This window comes from Engystomops pustulosus, chromosome 8 (assembly GCF_040894005.1).
Source record: "Engystomops pustulosus chromosome 8, aEngPut4.maternal, whole genome shotgun sequence".
Taxonomy (NCBI): Eukaryota; Metazoa; Chordata; class Amphibia; order Anura; family Leptodactylidae; genus Engystomops; species Engystomops pustulosus.
Window position 1 is genome coordinate 19,130,065 of NC_092418.1, and position 21,508 is coordinate 19,151,572.

Genomic DNA, 21,508 nt, shown 5'->3' on the forward strand with positions numbered 1-21,508 from the left:
GATGGAAAGATTAGTGGGTCGTATTACAGGAAACCATTTATCTCTACACACCGCAATCATCATATCACCAGTCTCCAGTGACGCCTGAGTGTATTACAGTAGAGCAGAGCATGCTGGGAACTACAGATTATACGTTAAAGGATTATTATTATTATTTATTATTACAAATATTTTCTTACTGGAGCCATATGTTGATCGGCCCATTTAAACATAGGCCATAGCTCCAAATTCACTGCTTTCCTTTACACAGTAACTGATAGACATATGTCTGCCTGCTGGCACCACTAGGGGGAGCTCACGGACGTAACCTATACAGAAGCTCAGTGCTGCCACCACTAGGGGGAATTTTCTTGTGATACCATTAGGAGGAGTTTGCTGCTGCCACTCCTAGGGGGAACTCACTGGTGCCACCACTAGGCAGGGCTCACTGCTGCCACCACTAGGGGGAGCTCCCTAGTGCCACCACTATGGGGCGCTCATTGTTGCCACCGCTAGGGAGAGCTCACTACTGCCACCACTAGGCAGAGTGCACAGCTACCACTGCTAGAAGGAGCTCAGTGCTGCCACCACTAGTTGGAGCTCAGTGCTGCCACCACTAGGGGCAAGCTCAGTGCTGCCACCACTAGGGGCAAGCTCAGTGTTGCCACCACTAGGGGCAAGCTCAGTGCTGCCACCACTAGGGGCAAGCTCAGTGCTGCCACCACTAGGGGCAAGCTCAGTGCTGCCACCACTAGGGGGAGTTCAGTGCTGTCACCACTAGGTTGCGCCTATTGCTGCCACCTCTAAGGAGAGCTCAATGCTGCTACCACTAGGGGGGAGCTCAATGCTGCTACCACTAGGGGGGAGCTCAGTGCTGCTACCACTAGGGGGGAGCTCAGTGCTGCCACCACTAGGGGGGAGCTCAGTGCTGCCACCACTAGGGGGAGCTCAGTGCTGCAACCACTAGGGGAAAATAGTGCTGCCTCCGCTAGGGAGAGCTCACTGCTGCCACCGCAAGGGGGCTGTTTACTTATACCTCCTCACTGCTGCCACCACTAAAAGTGCTCACTTTTGCACCACTAGTGGGAGTCCACTGCTTATGTATGTTTACAGATACTATTGGGAATTGTAATGATCTCTATACAGTGAGCTCCCTCTAGTGGTGGCTAGGCAATGCACTTGTTTTGAAGCTGAAACCCCATAGAAACCTCAAGCTCCTGCCAGCACAGGGTTTGGTGTTATGACATCCAGTCTTAACAAGCCACCACCCTTCTGTCCTGAATGTGCTGCATTATACATTACATGGGAAAGTTCACATTGATTTCCAGCAAGCAGAGTTTTTGACTGCTTCTGTCTCTTCTTTCTCTGCAGTCTTTATATTATAAGTCGGAGATGTCTGAATGGGTCAGCTGTGAAGACTTCAGACTGGTCTCCAATAAAGTCCTGTGCAGAGGCAGACTACGACCCCTGTCCCGCTCACAGCCGCGGCCCCGCAGACCCCTACACGAGGCAGAAGACCCCGCCGCTAATTTATGAACTAGACCGACATGAATTTCACGTGGACTGCACATCAGTCGCCTGTACTAGACTACACCAAGGATGACTCTCTGAAGCTACCCCATCTATAGCGCCTCTCCTGGACGTCCACATCATATTCCACACCCAGCGATCCATATGTACATCAACATTCCCAAACCGATCCTTGGTGAATCCCGTCACCGGCGGTTCGGAGATTGTGTACTGCTTCTGGCTTCTTTTCTTTTTCACTAATGTTCCCTATTTAGACAATAAAGGTGTCATGTTGTTCGTTCTGCAGAATTTATAGACTGAATTTCTAAAAAAAAATATTAAAGAAAAATAATGGCCATGTTTATTTAGTTTTTCTAGATCCAAAAATTGGAGAAATTTGAAAAGGGTCTCTCCACTTTGGATGGGGTTGTCAGAGGTCACATCCAGGACTAATTTTATGCCAGAAAATTAGCATCTTAAAGGGGTTGTTTTAAGGTCTTGATACTGGTGACCTTATTTTTGCTGATCGTTGGTGGTGTTTGATATTGGATTGTCTTCTCACCTTTCGACAGACTTTGTAGAAATCACTAGTCCAGTGTGTGTAGATGAGGAGTCACACTACTTCTGTAGTTTTTAGAAGTTTTCCCCTTTATAACTTCTAGTAGAGGGGTTTTCAGTTCTCTCTGAGCTGCTGGGTGGAGATCTAGCTGCAGTAACTCACTTTGCCCCCCTCCCCTCTCCATACACTACATGTAGTCTGACACCTTAGTACGCTTCTCTCCATCTTTATAGGCATGTTCTTACATCCCAACTTCCAGTATTCTCCAATAAGGAAGAGTGGGAAAGTCTCTCAAACTCAGCATCTCAGAAATTTTACATGAGATTTGGGTACATTATGTGAAAAAGGAGCGCTACTGGTGTGTACAGTGCCAAAACGGCAAAAGAGGGTGTGATAATGGGCAGAGCTTAGGTGTAGAGGGTGGGGCTAATCCATAAAGTGTTTGGGTTTTACATAGCTGACTGTGTTTTATGGCCACATCAGTCACATCTAGGCTCTGAGGTCAAAGGAAAGACATAGAATAGGAGTACTGCGGGGACTTTATAACAGGTTATATACAAAAAAAACAAAACAAGAAGGAAAAAAAATACAAAAATGTCACAATAAACGATTAGCAACAAGTTATAAAATTACAGTCAGAGCCAGTCTCTCCGGATGGGGTCAGGATCTTCTTCTGTGATCTTCTATATTACACTGCAAGAAAAGATATGAGAAGTTCATAGCGTGAATCTACTTCAAGGGTAACTCCACCAAGGGGACAAATCTTCCAAAAGTAAGGGGTTCTGATGTGGTACTGCATCTCAATAATGATTGAATTTAATGGGATAATAAGATATATTTTATCAGATTGACACAATCAGGACTCCCACAGATCAGCAGCTGATACACAGGAAACAGATGGCGCCGTACTCTGTGTAGTGGCTGAACTGAGTCACTGTAGATTAGCTCCCATTTGAATGACTTGATTGCAGTAACCTGTTCTGACCACTACATAGAGAATGGGGCTGTCTGCTTTCTTTTTCATTCTCTGTGTATCAGGAGGATCCCACTATTCTGATATTAAGGGTCTATATTATGAATTTGTTATTGATATTTTATTGGTGATCAGCAATCCCCCTTTTGAACAGGTGTGGTCCTGTTCAACCCCTTTAAGAACTGCGCAGCCTGCTGCTGGAAGACCTAAGACCAACCTGGGTGATAGACTAGCCGAAATCCTTTCCTCGTAGCAAGTGAGTCAGTAATAAAGATGATCTGCATAGCGGTTTGATAGGAAGTGATGGGGGATGGGAGGTTCTCCCCGCAGATGTCATCAGTGTAATCCCGTCCATTATAGATTCTAAGTCGGTCAAACACACAGTTATAACTAGGGCCCTCAATGTCCATGTCCGTGAAGGTGATTCTAAACTGCAAAAAAGGGAAAACACTCAAAAAGTTAAATTATGACCACTGATACCACCTTTGTACGAAAGGTCTGGGTCAACACAACCTCAGATTCCCCCAATGCTCTACAGATTCCAGCACAGCTAGAAGAATTCCTGTATCCCTCACCATTCCAGAGTAATCAATAGAAAACTTTTCATCACTCTACTGTCAAATGGGCGGAGTCTCATTGTCTTCACCCATCTTATAAGTGAAAGCCTAAATAGCAAAGTTTACGGTAGTTTCAGATCCCGATATGTTTATAAGACTGTCAGAAAGGTGGTGCTTGGTGGAAGTAGACAAAATGGCCCCACCCACTTGACAGTAAAGAGCTGAAAATAATAGCAAATGTTCAGGAACGGTGGTTTTTGGTGGGCGTCCAATAGGTGTCAATACCTTTGCATTGGTGGTGATATTCCAGCGACAGTACACATTATTGGGGTAATTTCCAGGAAAATTAGGAGAGGTGATAATTCCAGTTGATGCTGTCAGGTTTCCTCCACAACCTGTAAGAATGGAACAATGTCTTATCAACATACGTATGACAAGTGGGAGGGGGCTACGCCTACATGAATTGTAGTTTTTTAGGGATACACACACCCTCTTCTGAAAACCCACCCACATACAGCATGACACACCCCTTTCCCTAGTGTGACACACCCCCTTTTGTGATGAAGGCACCACACCTGTTGGTCACTCTCCTCTTTTGGGATGAGTCAGATAACAGAAGATATTTGGACACTTTTTCAGGATCCTAACGGACATATTGAGAGATGATATGAATCCAAAACAATATAAATTAATACAGAATAAAAGGAACAATGTACTTACCATCGTCAGGCTTCTCATTTGCAATGGTGGCTGGTGGTCTGGTGGTAGTGCGCTTGGTGGTTGTTGTTGTGGTTGGTTGTCTGGTAGTAGTTGTGGTGGTTGGCTTGGTGGTGGTTGGCTTGGTGGTGGTTGTGGTGGTTTGCTTGGTGGTAGATGTGGTAGGGGTTGTAGTGTTAGATGCAGTGGTGAGAGTAATGGGGTTTGGTTCAGTTTTGACCCTGGAACGTGGTGGTTTTAAAACCTTGGCTTGGGCCTTGGGTTCTATAAATAAAGATCAGCGGGTAGGTTATATTTCTGCTTTCATGGCTCTATGAGAGACAATATATGAGAGATGTCTTGATGAAAGATGTCTACACAAGGAAGAATAGGGTTAAAGATGTATTCCTTAGCCCAGGTAATGAATATAAGATCACTGGGGGTCTAGTTCCTCCCATATTCTATGGCCGACTGCCCTGGAACTAGCATAGGCATAACTACTCTCCTAGTATACAGGACTATACAAAGTTCATGTCCTCCATGACTCCTCCAAAACTTCTGTTCCCCCTGGGTGCCTGAGCATAGAGCAGAAACCCCTTTTAGATGACAGAGATGATTGAATACTTACTGCACTTGTACAGGGTGTTGACTTTTATCTTATCCAGATCAGTCATAACAAACTGATCTCCAAAATACATAGAAGAGTTACTCGAAGCAACAAGGGTTGGCTTATTATTGATGGAGAATGCCGTGCTGAGAGAGAAGAGTAAATGAAAGTAAGCAGGATATCCTGTGTACAGGTATTATCTCACTGTGTGCATTATCCCTGTACTATGACATCACTGTGTGTATTATCTCTGTACTGTGACATCACTGTCTGTATTATCCATGTACTGTGACATTACTGTGTGTATTATCCCTGTACTGTGACATCACTGTGTGTATTATCCCTGTACTGTGACATCACTGTGTGTATTATCCCTGTACTGTGACATCACTGTGTGTATTATCCCTGTACTGTGACATCACTGTGTGTATTATCTCTGTACTGTGACATCACTGTGTGTATTATCCCTGTACTGTGACATCACTGTGTGTATTATCCTGTACTGTGACATCACTGTGTGTATTATCCCTGTAATGTGACATCACTGTGTATTATCCCTGTACTGTGACATCACTGTGTGTGTTATCTCTATACCGTGACATCACTGTTTATTATACCTGTACTGTGACATCACTGTGTGTATTATCGCAGTACTGTGACATCACTGTGTGTATTATCCCTGTACTGTGACATCACTGTGTGTATTATCCTGTACTGTGACATCACTGTGTGTATTATCCCTGTAATGTGACATCACTGTGCGTATTATCCCTGTACTGTGACATCACTGTGTGTAATATCCCTGTACTGTGACATCACTGTGTGTATTATCCCTGTACTGTGACATCACTGTGTGTATTATCCTGTACTGTGACATCACTGTGTGTATTATCCCTGTACTGTGACATCACTGTGTGTATTATCCCTGTACTGTGACATCACTGTGTGTATTACCCCTGTACTGTGACATCACTGTGTGTATTATGCTGTACTGTGACATCACTGTGTGTATTATCCCTGTAATGTGACATTACTGTGTGTATTATCCCTGTACTGTGACATCACTGTGTGTATTATCCCTGTACTGTGACATCACTGTGTGTATTATCCCTGTACTGTGACATCACTGTGTGTATTATCCCTGTACTGTGACATCACTGTGTGTATTACCCCTGTACTGTGACATCACTGTGTGTATTATGCTGTACTGTGACATCACTGTCTGTATTATCCATGTACTGTGACATTACTGTGTGTATTATCCCTGTACTGTGACATCACTGTGTGTATTATCCCTGTACTGTGACATCACTGTGTGTATTATCCCTGTACTGTGACATCACTGTGTGTATTATCCCTGTACTGTGACATCACTGTGTGTATTATCTCTGTACTGTGACATCACTGTGTGTATTATCCCTGTACTGTGACATCACTGTGTGTATTATCCTGTACTGTGACATCACTGTGTGTATTATCCCTGTAATGTGACATCACTGTGTATTATCCCTGTACTGTGACATCACTGTGTGTGTTATCTCTATACCGTGACATCACTGTTTATTATACCTGTACTGTGACATCACTGTGTGTATTATCGCAGTACTGTGACATCACTGTGTGTATTATCCCTGTACTGTGACATCACTGTGTGTATTATCCTGTACTGTGACATCACTGTGTGTATTATCCCTGTAATGTGACATCACTGTGCGTATTATCCCTGTACTGTGACATCACTGTGTGTAATATCCCTGTACTGTGACATCACTGTGTGTATTATCCCTGTACTGTGACATCACTGTGTGTATTATCCTGTACTGTGACATCACTGTGTGTATTATCCCTGTACTGTGACATCACTGTGTGTATTATCCCTGTACTGTGACATCACTGTGTGTATTACCCCTGTACTGTGACATCACTGTGTGTATTATGCTGTACTGTGACATCACTGTGTGTATTATCCCTGTAATGTGACATCACTGTGTGTATTATCTCTGTACTGTGACATCACTGTCTGTATTATCCATGTACTGTGACATTACTGTGTGTATTATCCCTGTACTGTGACATCACTGTGTGTATTATCCCTGTACTGTGACATCACTGTGTGTATTATCCCTGTACTGTGACATCACTGTGTGTATTATCCCTGTACTGTGACATCACTGTGTGTATTATCTCTGTACTGTGACATCACTGTGTGTATTATCCCTGTACTGTGACATCACTGTGTGTATTATCCTGTACTGTGACATCACTGTGTGTATTATCCCTGTAATGTGACATCACTGTGTATTATCCCTGTACTGTGACATCACTGTGTGTGTTATCTCTATACCGTGACATCACTGTTTATTATACCTGTACTGTGACATCACTGTGTGTATTATCGCAGTACTGTGACATCACTGTGTGTATTATCCCTGTACTGTGACATCACTGTGTGTATTATCCTGTACTGTGACATCACTGTGTGTATTATCCCTGTAATGTGACATCACTGTGCGTATTATCCCTGTACTGTGACATCACTGTGTGTAATATCCCTGTACTGTGACATCACTGTGTGTATTATCCCTGTACTGTGACATCACTGTGTGTATTATCCTGTACTGTGACATCACTGTGTGTATTATCTCTGTACTGTGACATCACTGTGTGTATTATCCCTGTACTGTGACATCACTGTGTGTATTACCCCTGTACTGTGACATCACTGTGTGTATTATGCTGTACTGTGACATCACTGTGTGTATTATCCCTGTAATGTGACATCACTGTGTATTATCCCTGTACTGTGACATCACTGTGTGTATTATCTCTGTACTATGACATCACTGTGTGTATTATCTCTGTATTGTGACATCACTGTGTGTATTATCCTGTATTAAATGTATATACTTACTTTGAATAGTGCATGATGGAGTGATAGTCATACACAGTAAGGTCTTGGTTGTAGGTGTCAGTCTTGTAAAAGTTTCTTTTAGCACCTGGAGTAAGATTGTTAGGTTACAATACAGTCCTGTAGTTACTTCTCTATGTAATCAGTGATAGAGAGAGGAAACCTGCTCCTGTTATACTAATAGTTATGGCATTTTGAGAAATCAAGATTATGGGATTGTTAAGGAGATGTCAGCAGGAAATAGCAGCTATGGATCATCCATATCTGATTGGTGGTTGACAATCACAGATCTGCTGTTTTCTGATGCCAAAGCTTAGCTCCAATGCATATCATTTTAGGCAAAATCAATTTAGATGAGTACCTTGAATTTAGTGCCTTCCGAAATATGCAAAATAGCGGAGCGGCGTCTATTAACAGAAATCTATCACATGGATGTAGTCCCTCCTAAAACAAGACCAGTTCCGATCTTCTATTTGCTTCTAATAGCTTAATGTTTGAGAAAATCGTTTTTTAAAATTATGCAAATGAGTCTCAGGGGCTCCTGTTTATATCACATGAGCCCCTCCTAGTCGTCTGCTTATTATTCATGCCTCCATTCGGTGTTCTGCCCGCCCCGGCCCTCCCCCGCCAGAGAGCCAGCGACGGCAGCCGGCTCTGATAACAAAGCCATTATGGGCTTCTGTAAAAAACACAGAAGCCCCTGAGGCTCATTTGCATCACCGTCCAAGATGTTTTTCTCAAAAAGTAAGTAGTTAGAAGCATGAAAGAACAATGAATTCAGTCTCGGGAGGCAAACAGCATCATGTCAGTGCGCTCGGTTTACAACTGCATCCATGTGCCTTTAAAGGATGAAAACATGACAATATGGAAAGAAAATTTGGAGAAGATTCACCGCAGCTCCCTGTGGGGATTTTGAAGACTTTAACTCATGAAACATACCTGGCACGATGCGATCCCAATAAACTGTTACGTATTTATCTCTGTCGTCTCTGACATGTTCATGGTGAAGACCCAGGGCATGCAAAAGCTCGTGGATGGCAACTCCTGACCAAATACAATTGGGTCTCTCCAGGGAGAGGGTCTGAGCACCACCTTTCTTACCTAATGCCGCCGAACATCTGCAAGACCAAAGTGAGAAGACAACCAGATGTGTTACATGGACCACCCAAGGTCATGGATATGGTTTCCAGGACATTGGTGGTTCACTACATCGCGGGTATCCATCGTGCGTCTAAAGGCCTGATGACAATCTCAACCCTAACCACCAATTGCCAACCCATCGACAAGTCATATTCTCTTATTGGGCGAGTCCTCCTCCAGTTTTCGAAGCAATTAGAAACCTGTTCTCATATTCATCACAGGTGTATAGCTTAAAGAGATCTGTCCGATAGAGGATCATCAACCCAGAGTGCCTAACAGCAAGTCTCTACCGGAAGACCTTATTGTCAGGAAGCTAAAAATACATCATCATATTAATGATAAAAGTGACTCGTCTTGTTTACGACAGATTGTAAACACTGTATATTGGGTTATTGGCTCGGGACATACCACCTGTACGACCTATGACTGGCATGACCGACTCATATCTTCAATTACCCTCTATTAGACACAAAGTTGATGTAGTCAGTCTCTGACGTCCGTTTTCTGAAGCGTATGCAGGTGTCTTCCTCAATCTCTAACATGGAGGCAGTAATTACGATTCTATCATAAGGACCTGAGGGGAAGAGAGTAATTACAAAATACGTTGAGTGACGGCGGATTGTAGATAATATTGGGCAGCCTTAGCACAAGATGTTATATCGAGTGATGCGATATACAGAGGATCCGCCCCTGCTTAGCCCAAGACCAACCCATACCTAAGCAAGACAACACTATTTGTTAAACGGATTCTGTTACCTCCTGGGTTGAAGGTAAATAATCATACTTCCTTGTAGGTAAAGTGGCCTGCATCATGAAATCTAAGGCCTGAATTCACAAATCCTCAGAAATCATTATTATTACTAAGGAGGAAATTGATAGCTATTTGATGTGTGTGTCCTTTCAGGTCCTGGAATTTGTTTTAACAATGATCCTCCCCTGCTTAGGTTAAGCTCCTCCTAGGCTTAAGAAAGATCACACTTTTCCTTGAAATAGACACAAATGTCTGCCAATGGGTCACACATTTCATTTTAGGTTAAGTACCGAGCATTTAACACATATTAATTAGTATTTTGGGGCACCAATGGAGTGATCCGGATGTCCAGTGTACCCTCCCTTGCCCAGGAAGGGCATTGTTTATTATGACTAATTAATTAGGAAGTTCTGGGTGGTGAAAATAAAGGACAATAAAGGGTGTCCTGAACTTCATGACCATGCCTGTAAATTCTAATTTATATATTAATACTAATTTACATAGAAAAAGTGTGATCTTCCTTAAGCGTGGGAGGGGCTAGACAAATCTTGTCAGAAGCAGGGGCGGATCATTGTTAGAGATTTTGGAACCTGAATATAAACTTCTCCACTGAACATACAATATGGACATAGGCTTCAGATTAGCAGCAGGGACCCTTGATAGTTATCGGCCTGGTATGACCTCCATAATGACACTATTACTTACTGAAATCACTGGAAAAGTTGTATGGGACATACACATATCCATCCTCAGCAATAGGCCACAAGCAGATACCGTGCGGACATGATGAAGATGAACGTCTTGCTCTTCTATTGGCAATGTCCATATCTTCTATTACACATCTCCTGTACAGGAAGTTATCTGGGGCTGAAATAACATATAAATATTACGATGGCGGGGGCATATCTGTAATATAACACGTCACGTGACACACATAGCCTTACTCTTGTTGACTTCATGAACTTTGTCAAACCAAACCGGATGTTTCCCATCGCCTGCAACAGAAAAAAATATCATATTTTTGCACCTTTTGTGAGCACACCCTTCTAGCTGTGTTTGAGGGGGTTAGGACACCCTGCTGGCCTTATGTGCGGGGGCACCCTGCAGGCCTTGTGTGTGGAGGCAACCTGCTGGCTGTATTTGTGGGAACACCCTGTTGACCTTGTATCTGAGGGCACTCTGCTGGCACTATTTGTGGGGGCACCCTGATGGCCTTGTATGTGAGGGCTCCCTACCTATACCTCACTGGATGTATTTCTGGGGGCACCCTACCTGGCTGTATTTGTGAGGGCACCTTGCTGTCACTATTTGTCAGGGCACCCTGCTGGCCTTGTACGCGAGGGCACCCTGCTGGCCATGTATGTGAGGGCACCCTACTGGCAGTATTTGTGGGGGCACCCTACCTGGCTGTATTTGTGGGGGCACCCTGCTGGCCTTGTATGTGAGGGCACCCTGCTCCCACTATTTGGTATTTATATTTATAATTGGATATTATATACAAAGTTGATTATTAAGAGTCGGCAAGTAGTCGGCAATAATCTTGTATAAGTCACAGAAAGGGTTAATACAGGCAGAACAATCCACTATTGTATGAGTGGATAATTATAAGCGTCTCATTAACATTTTATATAATCCGATCATTATCCCGCAATCAATTATCACTAAATATACACCAGATGTAAGATATCACCTGACAGATCCCTCATTGTATCACATCTGACGCTTCATGTACTGTGGGGGCCTGCGCATTATCAGGTGTAATACAGCAGCTGCTTAAAGGGCCAGGATCAGACCATTGATGACCCGTCCTAATTACAGGCCATCAATATCTTCATCCCAGAAAAACCCTTTAAAAAGTTTTTTTTTTTATGCAATAGAGCCACGGAAGGACATAAAAATAAAAAAGTCATAATTTAGACTAAAAATAAAAAATAATAATTTGTGGACTAAATCACAATAAGCGGAAATGTGTTAAGATATGCTACCTGATGACATCACCCGTTATACTGACATCGCTGCTATAGGTCTGGACATGTATAGAATAATTTATAGGTTCATTACATCACTTACCGTCACCTCTGGATTCTTCTCCTGAACTGATCTGGAAACCTGTAGATGTGTAGATAATAGACAATGAATGTGGATACTCTGCTACGCCCCATGCTTTACACTGCAGCACTGATATCTATAAGATCGGGGTCAACTAAATTACTAAAGGAATCCATCATCTCTGTACCTTTAGTTGGCACAACCTCTGCGACTATATTCTTCCTTTGGAGCAATTTCTGTTAATGAACAAAAAAAAAAACGATTTATTAGTTGATTATATCCAATGCATTTTTTATGTGTTTTTAAGCGCATTTTAGATGCATGCGAAACGCATGCATTTTTGTGTGTTACCAGGCGTTTGTCGTTTCTGGGATGCCTTTAATAGCGCATCCAAAAAGCGCCCGGTGTGAACGCACCCTTAAAGGAGCTGACACATAATACAGTATAATCTGACTGATATGTGACAGCTGCTTCTGGAGTGGCTTAGCAATGGCTGGAGTGCTGGTTTAGTATACACACCTGTGGGCCCCCATTGATTAGACACTTACAGTATCTACTGGATAGGGGACTAGTGACATTGGTGATACAAACCCTTTAAGAAGACTATAGACATAACATTGCTACGAATAGAAATGTTATTGCTATGACAGGGATAAGCAGCTGATAGACATGTCCGATGCCCCTCATCCCACAATGGGTAGGTAGAAATACCTCTCCAATCCCCTGGGGGTCCCTATAGATTATCCGCCAGGTCATTTTCATGGAATAATAAAGCCAGGTATACTGAATGCTGCTTATCTCAGGAACACAAAAGACAGAATAGGTAAAATAATGAGCCTGTAAACAATGTTAGTACCATGAGACAATCCATCGTCATCAATAAAAATGTTGCTAAATTCCATTATATTTAGTGGAACCCACCAAGAAAAGTCTCAGTTTCATGATTAAACTACATTGGTCCAGTACAGATAAAGATATACCCATCAAATATACCTATCCTCAGGTACTTACCGGGGTGGGGAGGGCTAAGCACAGGCAGAATAAAGAAGCCAGCAGTACACATCTCATTGCGTGGATGATGATTGGGAAGCTCCTGAGACGACTACACTACTAATGTAGAACCACATTATCTCTTGGCCTTATCCTACCCCTTATATACCTCTCATACCCCCTGAGCGCGCTCATGCCTCCTACTGATGCTCAGTATCTACAGTAACTTGAATGACAATGGAGGAATCACATTTCTTTTGTTGTCCTTGGTAATTGTTATATGCTCTTTATCTTTTAAATAGACATATCTACAGGTGGGTTTGTCCAACTACATTGCAATCTCCATCCATTCATCACTTGTCCATTGTAATGTGTCTTTTCATTCAGAATAACCTGCTTCCCAGGATTTTTATGCAGGACTTTCAAGGAAGTTCTCATTGTGAAGGTGGAATGTGTAAAGCTCATGTCATTTTCTTGGAAAGCCCCAAAAGTAATGTTGAGCATCCTTATATCAGGCTAATTTCAATAATCCAAAAACGATTGGTCTCCTTAGAGTTGAGCTTGCATGTGTTCTCCATAGTGAGGGGGAAATACACCACCACGAGATACCGGTCTACTATTGGAAGAAGGTGTTGGAAACAGATCCTTCAATAGTTGGAGGACAGGGTTAGACTGACCCTACAAAGAATCAGGATATCCTCTGGTAAGCCCAGGTCTAAAGGTTCTTGCAGAAGAAAACCAAATGTGGAGGCCCAGAGTAGAACATCTGTGCTACAAAAACCTGTCATTGGGATGATGTGTCAAAACCTGATGACAGGTCCCCGCTAATGAGCATTAAAAACATGAAAACTGATTTGTTACTTTTACTGAGATATGGTTGCTTAGTGTTACATGCCAAAAGCCTGCTGAGGCTGTACTACAAGGAGATTCTATTGACCACAATGTGGTCATGAAGACCATGTGGAGCGTTATCCCCAAATATATGAATGTCAAAACACACACATTACTGACACTCTTCCATCCAGTAAGGATATATGACCATAGAAGAGGAGACCATCAGACGATGACCGTAGTAGAGGAGACCATTAGACGAGGACCATAGAAGAGGAGACCATCAGACGATGACCATAGTAGAGGAGACCATCAGAAGAGGACCATAGAAGAGGAGGCCATCAGAAGAGGACCATAGAAGAGGAGACCATCAGAAGAGGACCATAGAAGAAGAGTCTGTCAGAAAAGGACCATAGAAGAGGAGACCATCAGAAGAGGACCATAGAAGAGGAGACCATCAGACGATGACCGTAGTAGAGGAGACCATTAGACGAGGACCATAGAAGAGGAGACCATCAGACGATGACCATAGTAGAGGAGACCATCAGAAGAGGACCATAGAAGAGGAGACCATCAGAAGAGGACCATAAAAGAGGAGACCATCAGAAGAGGACCATAGAAGAGGAGACCATCAGACGATGACCGTAGTAGAGGAGACCATTAGACGAGGACCATAGAAGAGGAGACCATCAGACGATGACTATAGTAGAGGAGACCATCAGAAGAGGACCATAGAAGAGGAGGCCATCAGAAGAGGACCATAGAAGAGGAGACCATCAGAAGAGGACCATAAAAGAGGAGACCATCAGAAGAGGACCATAGAAGAGGAGTCTGTCAGAAAAGGACCATAGAAGAGGAGACCATCAGAAGAGGACCATAGAAGAGGAGACCATCAGAAGAGGACCATAGAAGAGGAGACCATCAGACGATGACCATAGTAGAGGAGACCATCAGAAGAGGATCATAGAAGAGTAGACCATCAGACGATGACCATAGTAGAGGAGACCATCAGAAGAGGACCATAGAAGAGGAGACCATCAGACGATGACCATAGTAGAGGAGACCATCAGTAGAGGACCATAGTAGAGGAGACCATCAGAAGAGGACCATAGAAGAGGAGGCCATCAGAAGAGGACCATAAAAGAGGAGACCATCAGAAGAGGACCATAGAAGAGGAGTCTGTCAGAAAAGGACCATAGAAGAGGAGACCATCAGAAGAGGACCATAGAAGAGGAGACCATCAGATGATGACCATAGTAGAGGAGACCATCAGAAGAGGACCATAGAAGAGGAGACCATCAGACGATGACCATAGTAGAGGAGACCATCAGAAGAGGACCATAGAAGAGGAGACCATCAGACGATGACCATAGTAGAGGAGACCATCAGTGTAGAGGACCATAGAAGAGGAGGCCGTCAGAAGAGGACCATAGAAGAGGAGACCATCAGAAGAGGACCATAAAAGAGGAGACCATCAGAAGAGGACCATAGAAGAGGAGTCTGTCAGAAAAGGACCATAGACGCCAAGGCTGCTTCCTCTCGCCCTTACTTTATATTCTGAGTATAGAGCCCCTAGCAGCCCAGATACGAAATAATTCGGACATTAAAGAGATCGAGGTGGGTGGAAAGCAATTTAAAATTTCCTTGTTTGCCGATGACGTGCTGCTTACACTCTCTGATCCTCTTATCTCCCTACCTAACCTCCACACGGCAATAAATACTTATAGTAGTCTGTCAGGATACGAGATCAACCATACTAAATCAGAAGCCTTGCCCATTAGACTCGATCCAACTCTGCTAGAGCGTTTACAGGACAGATTCCATTATAAATAGAATAAGACTTCTTTGAAGTACCTGGGGATACAACTTACTTGTAAGACATCTATATAGGGCAAGCTACCCTTCATTAATTCAAGACATGAGAAAGCAGTTACAAGGTTGGCATAATATGCATTTATCGTTTTTTTAGGGAAGATAGCCGCGATTAAAATGTCGGTCCTCCCCAGGTTCCTCTATCTATTTGAGACCCTCCCGATTAGGGTCCCAGTGAAGGCATTACGGCAAATACAGTCAATGTTTCTTGACTTCCTGTGGAATTCAAGGAGGCATAGGATTTCAAAATCAGTATTAATAGCACCTAAATCCAGAGGTGGCCTGGGACTACCCGATATCGCTCTTTACTATTATGCTGCTCACTTAAGACACATAGGGGCAGATTTACTTACCCGGCTCATTCGCGATCCAGCGGCGCGATCTGTGTGGTGGATTTGGGTCTTCCAGCGATTCACTAAGGTAGTTCCTCCGCCGTCCACCAGATGTCGCTGCTGCGCTGAAGTTCCCCGAGGTCCGCCGGAATGCACGAGCCTATACCTGGTGAAGGTAAGCGCGAGTCCCAGTTTTTCTGAATCCATCGGGTTCTCGTTCGGCCACACCCCCCAATTTCCGTTGCATGCATGCCAGGGCCGATGCGCCACGGGTTAATTCAGGGAAAATCGGCGACGGAAATATTCGGGTAACACGTCGGGAAAACGCGAATCAGGCCCTTAGTAAATGACCCCCATAGTCTCTTGGACTTCCTTGCCGGCTTATAATAAGTGGACGGAGATTGAAAAGCTCTGGCTAGCTCCAATACACCCAAGCGTACTCATATTGGCACCAGCGGCGGAAGTATCCACCACATCACTACTGGCACCAATGGCATTTGCGTATGAGATTTAATTCAGCTACACATAGATCCCCCCTGACTCCCTTTCTGTATACATTTACCTGAAAGCCTAACTATTGATTTTGTGGAATTCTGGAAACAAACGAAAGTGTTTCAAGTGAAAGACCTAGCTCACCCCACAACGAAAAGCCTTCTCACCTTGACAGACTTACTTACAGCCTCTGACCGGTTTGCGCCAGTCACTACAACATACCCCTTAATATATCAACATTGCTCGCGGGTGTTGGGGTCCACACAGGTTCCGACTCTTACTGACTTTGAGCGCATTTGCTTGAGGGGCTCAGCCTCAAAGCGACTCATCTCAGACCACTATAATTTATTACTAACACAGTCGTATTCAGAACCACTTAACCATACCTACATCAGTGGGAAGGCTGGATTGGGCGACCGATTCCAATGCCCATATGGAAGATGATATGGCATAAGGTTCCTAAGGGCTCCACATCAGCCATATACAAGGAGAATCAATACAAAATTTTAATGAATTGGTATCATACCCCAACATTGCTGCACAAATTAAATCCGGCCATCCCCGATACCTGCTGGAGATGCAAAGTTTCCGGAGCCTCCCTATACCACATATTCTGGAATGCACAGTCATACAACCATATTGGTTAATGGTTAGTCAAACTTTCGAAGCAGTATTGGAGGTTAGCATAGTCGTTGACCCCATGACATTTCTCTTAGGACTCCCCCCACAGGGCCTTGGAAAAGCTAAGTCTAAGCTATTCCTTCACTTAGTTACAGCAGCCAAAACCTTGATTTCTCTTTTTTGGAAACGCCCAGCTCCCCCATCACAGCACATACACTCCCGTATTCGACATATGAGAATGATGGAGTCTATGGCAGATTCAATTCATTCCAGAACAGAACACTTCAAGAAAGTATGGTCTAGTTGGGACGACATCGGAGATAGTCTTTCATTGTCACTATAGTAATACTCTTTCATTCTTAAATATGCAACCTTTTTACTGATACTTTTTATATATGTATATTGCTTTTTTCTTTTCCTGACCCATGGGTGGATAGTTTTTGATTGTTTTTGGTTAATTGATACATATCTGTACAGCAGCGCATACTCTTAGATTTAATATTATAAATGCTTCTTAACGCAGAGGATCCACCAGAAATGCAAAACTCCTATGCCTGAACTCTAATTGATGGTAGTGGCTGGTGTCGACTATCTTTGTACCACAATGCATTAACCTTTTACGCGAATGTAACGATTATATTGTATGTACTCAATGTTTTTATTCGTTACAATAAAATATAAGTTGGAAAAAAAAAAGGACCATAGGAAAGGAGACATAGTAAATTGTGGGAATTATGATAGCCCTTTAAGGTAGTTTATGTTTGCCAAACAATAGATCAGTTCGTGATTGGAACCTAATTACATCCATTTGGGGCCTTCTGATATCCAGGTACCTTTAGACAAAACTTGGGCTATGAGGGCTAGTGAGTCGAGAGAGGAGTTGAACTGCTAATCCTCCTCTCCTACTCCATCTGGCCGGCAGAATTCTCGCACGTGCAGTCTCGCACAGTGAGCGTCGGAGAGGGCTCTTGTCCTCTGCCTGCTCACTGGGCATGCACGGCTTCTTGCTTAGCGTTGCTAAGTCTAGACTGTGAGGCGCCGGTGAGTGATACGCAAACTCGGTAGTGAGCATTGCACATGCTAAGCAAGAAACAAGCATGAGTAGTGAGCGGGCGGAGGATGCGGACCTGCTCCGATGCTCACTGCGCATGAGAAGCTAACGATCATGCGCGAGAATTTGGCCGGCTGGATGGCGTAGGAGGAGAGGTTTGGGAAAATGAGAAGAACAGGAGGAGTGCCTTGACTCCCCTGTAGAGGACACACCCAGTTTGACTCGCTAAATTCCCTGCCTGGATACCAGGAATCAAAATATATTTTATCAAACAACGGTGCCCCTGTGGCATAAGGGCTCTATGGGAACTTATCATAGCCCAAATTTCATCAAAGAGTGGTAACAGCTTCCCTGAGGGTGCGACCACACGTTTGGTTTGTCATTATCATCCACACCTGCTTTTGGCTCCAAAAACTGCATCTGAAAAACTGAACCTGTGGATGCATACAGTACCATATACATCCATGCATCATATACACAGACATACAGCATATACACACATACATACAATATCATATACACACATACATACAATATCATATACAGCATATACACCCATACATACAATGTATACCCACCACACACATACAATATAAACACACCACACACATACAGCATATTCATAACCAATACTGCAAATGCTGGGCTTCCCTGACACTGCTGGTCTCATAGCAGGTACTATGGCCTCTACCCTTGTAGTTATGACCCTGATGGGATTCAATAACCACAGGTTCAAAACCCTAGTAACCTGCAATAACAAATACCAAAAAAAAATTTAAATTAAAATTTACAAATAACAGTAAACCAAAAAAAACATCAATGTATCATAATCATGTCTTAGATGTTCAAATACAGTAAATCACTGTAGATGGGTCACCTAAGAGTTCACCAGCCTGTAGCGATGCCCCTGGCACTGATGAAAGGCTGCCCATGATCAGACAGGTTTCTATAACCTATTATAGCTGGAGGCACCTGAGGGATTTTATGGTCACGCTACAATGGGATTTTACCAGTCTTCCCAGTTATTCAACACAATTTATAGTGACAACATCCAGCAACATAGAAGACACAGCACACTTGTCAAAAGAGATGGGGCATTTATTTGGTTAATAGTAAGATGAATTTCTAATGACCTGTCATAGGTTGACGATTTTTATTGTTTGACAGCTGTTATTCTAGGATTCCAATAATTACAATAAATGTTGGCATAGGGGTTCAGTATACTGGTGTTTAATAGGGAGCATAACTGCAAAGGACCAGGCCAAGAGAATACCGGACCTCCGGCCTTAGTCGCTGCCCTCTTTCCTTGATGTTCCGAGGAGGTAAAGCTTGGATCCCCAATTCCTTATCCATGGGAAGAGATGTGCCCTGTCGTATGACATTATGGGTTATATATGGGTGACAATATATATTCTACCATATATGATACTGTATACTGGTCCATGCTTGTCCTTGGGTACTTCCTAGAGTCATCACAAGACATACGCGTACATATGACCATTCATTATTGGTGCGTACCCTCATACAGGCCACCACTCACACACCACTGCTAAATATTATTGTACTCCCATCGCTATATGTGGAACACAGTTACTGGGTTCATATCAGATGAGAACTGGGAGGCCAAAGCCACTGATCTTGTAGGACTGGTCCACCATGTTCTCATGATTGTGAGCTGCAGAGCAGCAATGTGGGGAGGACACACACTAGATAGCTGTCAGGGACCTGTTGGTTGATACATATCTCATGTATATAGTAGGCGTTATTCCATTTACCTCAGGGTGGTTGCACATTCTCACATACACATCTATCAGGTAATTACAGAGGGTCAATGTGGAGAGCAGATAACAATGAGTAGAATAGGAAAACTATGTGAAGCTGACCATACACTTTTAGATACAACTATGTTTTTTGAACTCCTCTAATACACATACAAACTCAGATTGGCCGAGCATGCAAGTATTTTTCTCAGTTTTGTCCCTTTGAACACTGATACATTGGTTGAGGAACACGGCCATTTTGTCCGCACTAGTCCAAACTTTGTGTTCTATGACAGAAATGTTGTTCTCCAACTTTGTTAGAAGCGGATATAACATTCATGAGGACATCTTTTTATCTTTCACACTTATAAATACTCCAGAATGAATTAATTCATCTAATGAATAGACTAAATATAGTGGATGACTGGCTGAAGTGACAGCTCAATGCCTGTGTCTTCTTATAAAGGTAATTGTCCTCTGTAATAAGACACGTGTACAGAAGTGTTTATCTGGTGGATAGAAGTGTCGGATGATACGCTTCTCGTGCAGACATGGGACTTGTAGTGCCACTATTATAGATTTAGGGGGCACGAGCCTAGTTTAGCAAGATGGCTAGTATATAGAGGCATGATGGCTGGTATAATGTGAGGGGGAATATGGCTCTTATAATATATGGGTGGTTTATGGTTGGTTTAATGTTAGGGGGCATGTAACTGGTATAATATAAGAATGGTACATGAGTCATGACTAGAATAATGTGAGAGTGGTACATGGCTGGTATACGTAATATTAGGGTGGTTGGTATAATGTGAGGGGGCATGTATCTGATATAATATAATGGTGGTACATGGCTGGTATAATGTGATGGTGGTTCATGGTTGGTATAATGTGATGGTGGTTCATGACTGTTAGAATATAATGGTGGTACATGGCTGGTATAATGTGATGGTGGTACATGACTGTTAGAATATAATGGTGGTACATGGCTGGTACAATATAATAGTAGTACATGGCTGGTATAATATGAGGGTGGTACATGGCTAGTATAATGTGAGGGTGGCACATGGCTGGTATATGTAATATTAGGGTGGTTCATGGTTGGTATAATGTGAGGGGGCATGTATCTGGTATAAGATAATGGTGGTACATGGCTGGTATAATGTGATGGTGGTACATGGCTAGTATAATGTGAGGGTGGTACATGGCTGGTATTATATAATGGTGGTACATGGCTAGTATAATGTGAGGGTGGCACATGGCTGGTATATGTAATATTAGGGTGGTTCATGGTTGGTATAATGTGAGGGTGGTACATGGCTGGTATAATGTGAGGGTGGTACATGGCTAGTATAATGTGAGGGTGGTACATGGCTGGTATTATATAATGGTGGTACATGGCTAGTATAATGTGAGGGTGGTACATGGCTGGTATAATGTGAGGATGGTACATGGCTAGTATAATGTGAGGGTGGTACATGGCTGGTATAATGTGAGGGTGGTACATGGCTGGTATAATGTGAGGGTGGTACATGGCTAGTATAATGTGATGGTGGTACATGGCTGGTATAATGTGAGGGTGGTACATGGCTGGTATAATGTGAGGGTGGTACATGGCTAGTATAATGTGATGGTGGTACATGGCTAGTATAAAGTGAGGGTGGTACATGGCTGGTATAATGTGAGGGTGGTACATGGCTGGTATAATGTGAGCGTGGTACATGGCTAGTATAATGTGAGGATGGTACATGGCTGGTATAATGTGAGGCTGGTACATGGCTAGTATAATGTGAGGATGGTACATGGCTGGTATAATGTGAGGGTGGTACATGGC

The 21,508-nt window shown here is 43.2% G+C and overlaps 2 protein-coding genes across 6 annotated transcripts in view; one reads left to right on the forward strand and one right to left on the reverse strand.

The window, feature by feature from the left end:
- The window catches only part of NPW (neuropeptide W), a 34,602-nt gene extending 32,813 nt beyond the window's left edge, over positions 1 to 1,789 (forward strand). For 4 of the 5 annotated variants that reach the window (XR_011849283.1, XR_011849285.1, XR_011849284.1 and 1 more), the window contains one exon: positions 1,351 to 1,478. Coding sequence is in view for 1 of the 5 variants with exons in the window: in XM_072119998.1 (XP_071976099.1) it covers positions 1,351 to 1,515 (165 nt within the window). In the remaining 4 variants the exon portion in view is untranslated. Of the gene's footprint in view, positions 1 to 1,350 lie in introns of all 5 variants that reach the window. The other variant, XM_072119998.1, reaches the window with a different exon arrangement.
- Positions 1,790 to 2,285: 496 nt separating this feature from the next.
- Positions 2,286 to 13,222, reverse strand: LOC140076133 (astacin-like metalloendopeptidase). The gene is made up of 12 exons (XM_072122639.1): positions 13,076 to 13,222; positions 11,750 to 11,864; positions 10,624 to 10,674; positions 10,385 to 10,546; positions 9,385 to 9,502; positions 8,728 to 8,906; positions 7,792 to 7,876; positions 4,902 to 5,026; positions 4,298 to 4,558; positions 3,863 to 3,972; positions 3,238 to 3,451; positions 2,286 to 2,740 (listed from the first exon to the last, which is right to left on the reverse strand). The coding sequence occupies exons 1-12, from the start codon at positions 13,220 to 13,222 to the stop codon at positions 2,736 to 2,738; spliced, it is 1,572 nt and encodes a 523-aa protein (XP_071978740.1). The 3' UTR covers positions 2,286 to 2,735.
- Between the last annotated feature and the right edge of the window lie 8,286 nt (positions 13,223 to 21,508).

Coding starts and splice junctions, on each gene's coding strand:
- LOC140076133 (XM_072122639.1), bottom strand. CDS start 13,222: ATGCTCAACATTACTTTTGGGGCTTTCCAAGAAAATGACATGAGCTTT. Junction 5,027..7,791: donor TCCATCATGCACTATTCAAA/GTAAGTATATAC, acceptor CTTCTCTCTCAG/CACGGCATTCTCCATCAATA. Junction 3,452..3,862: donor ATATCACCACCAATGCAAAG/GTATTGACACCT, acceptor CCTTTTTTGCAG/TTTAGAATCACCTTCACGGA.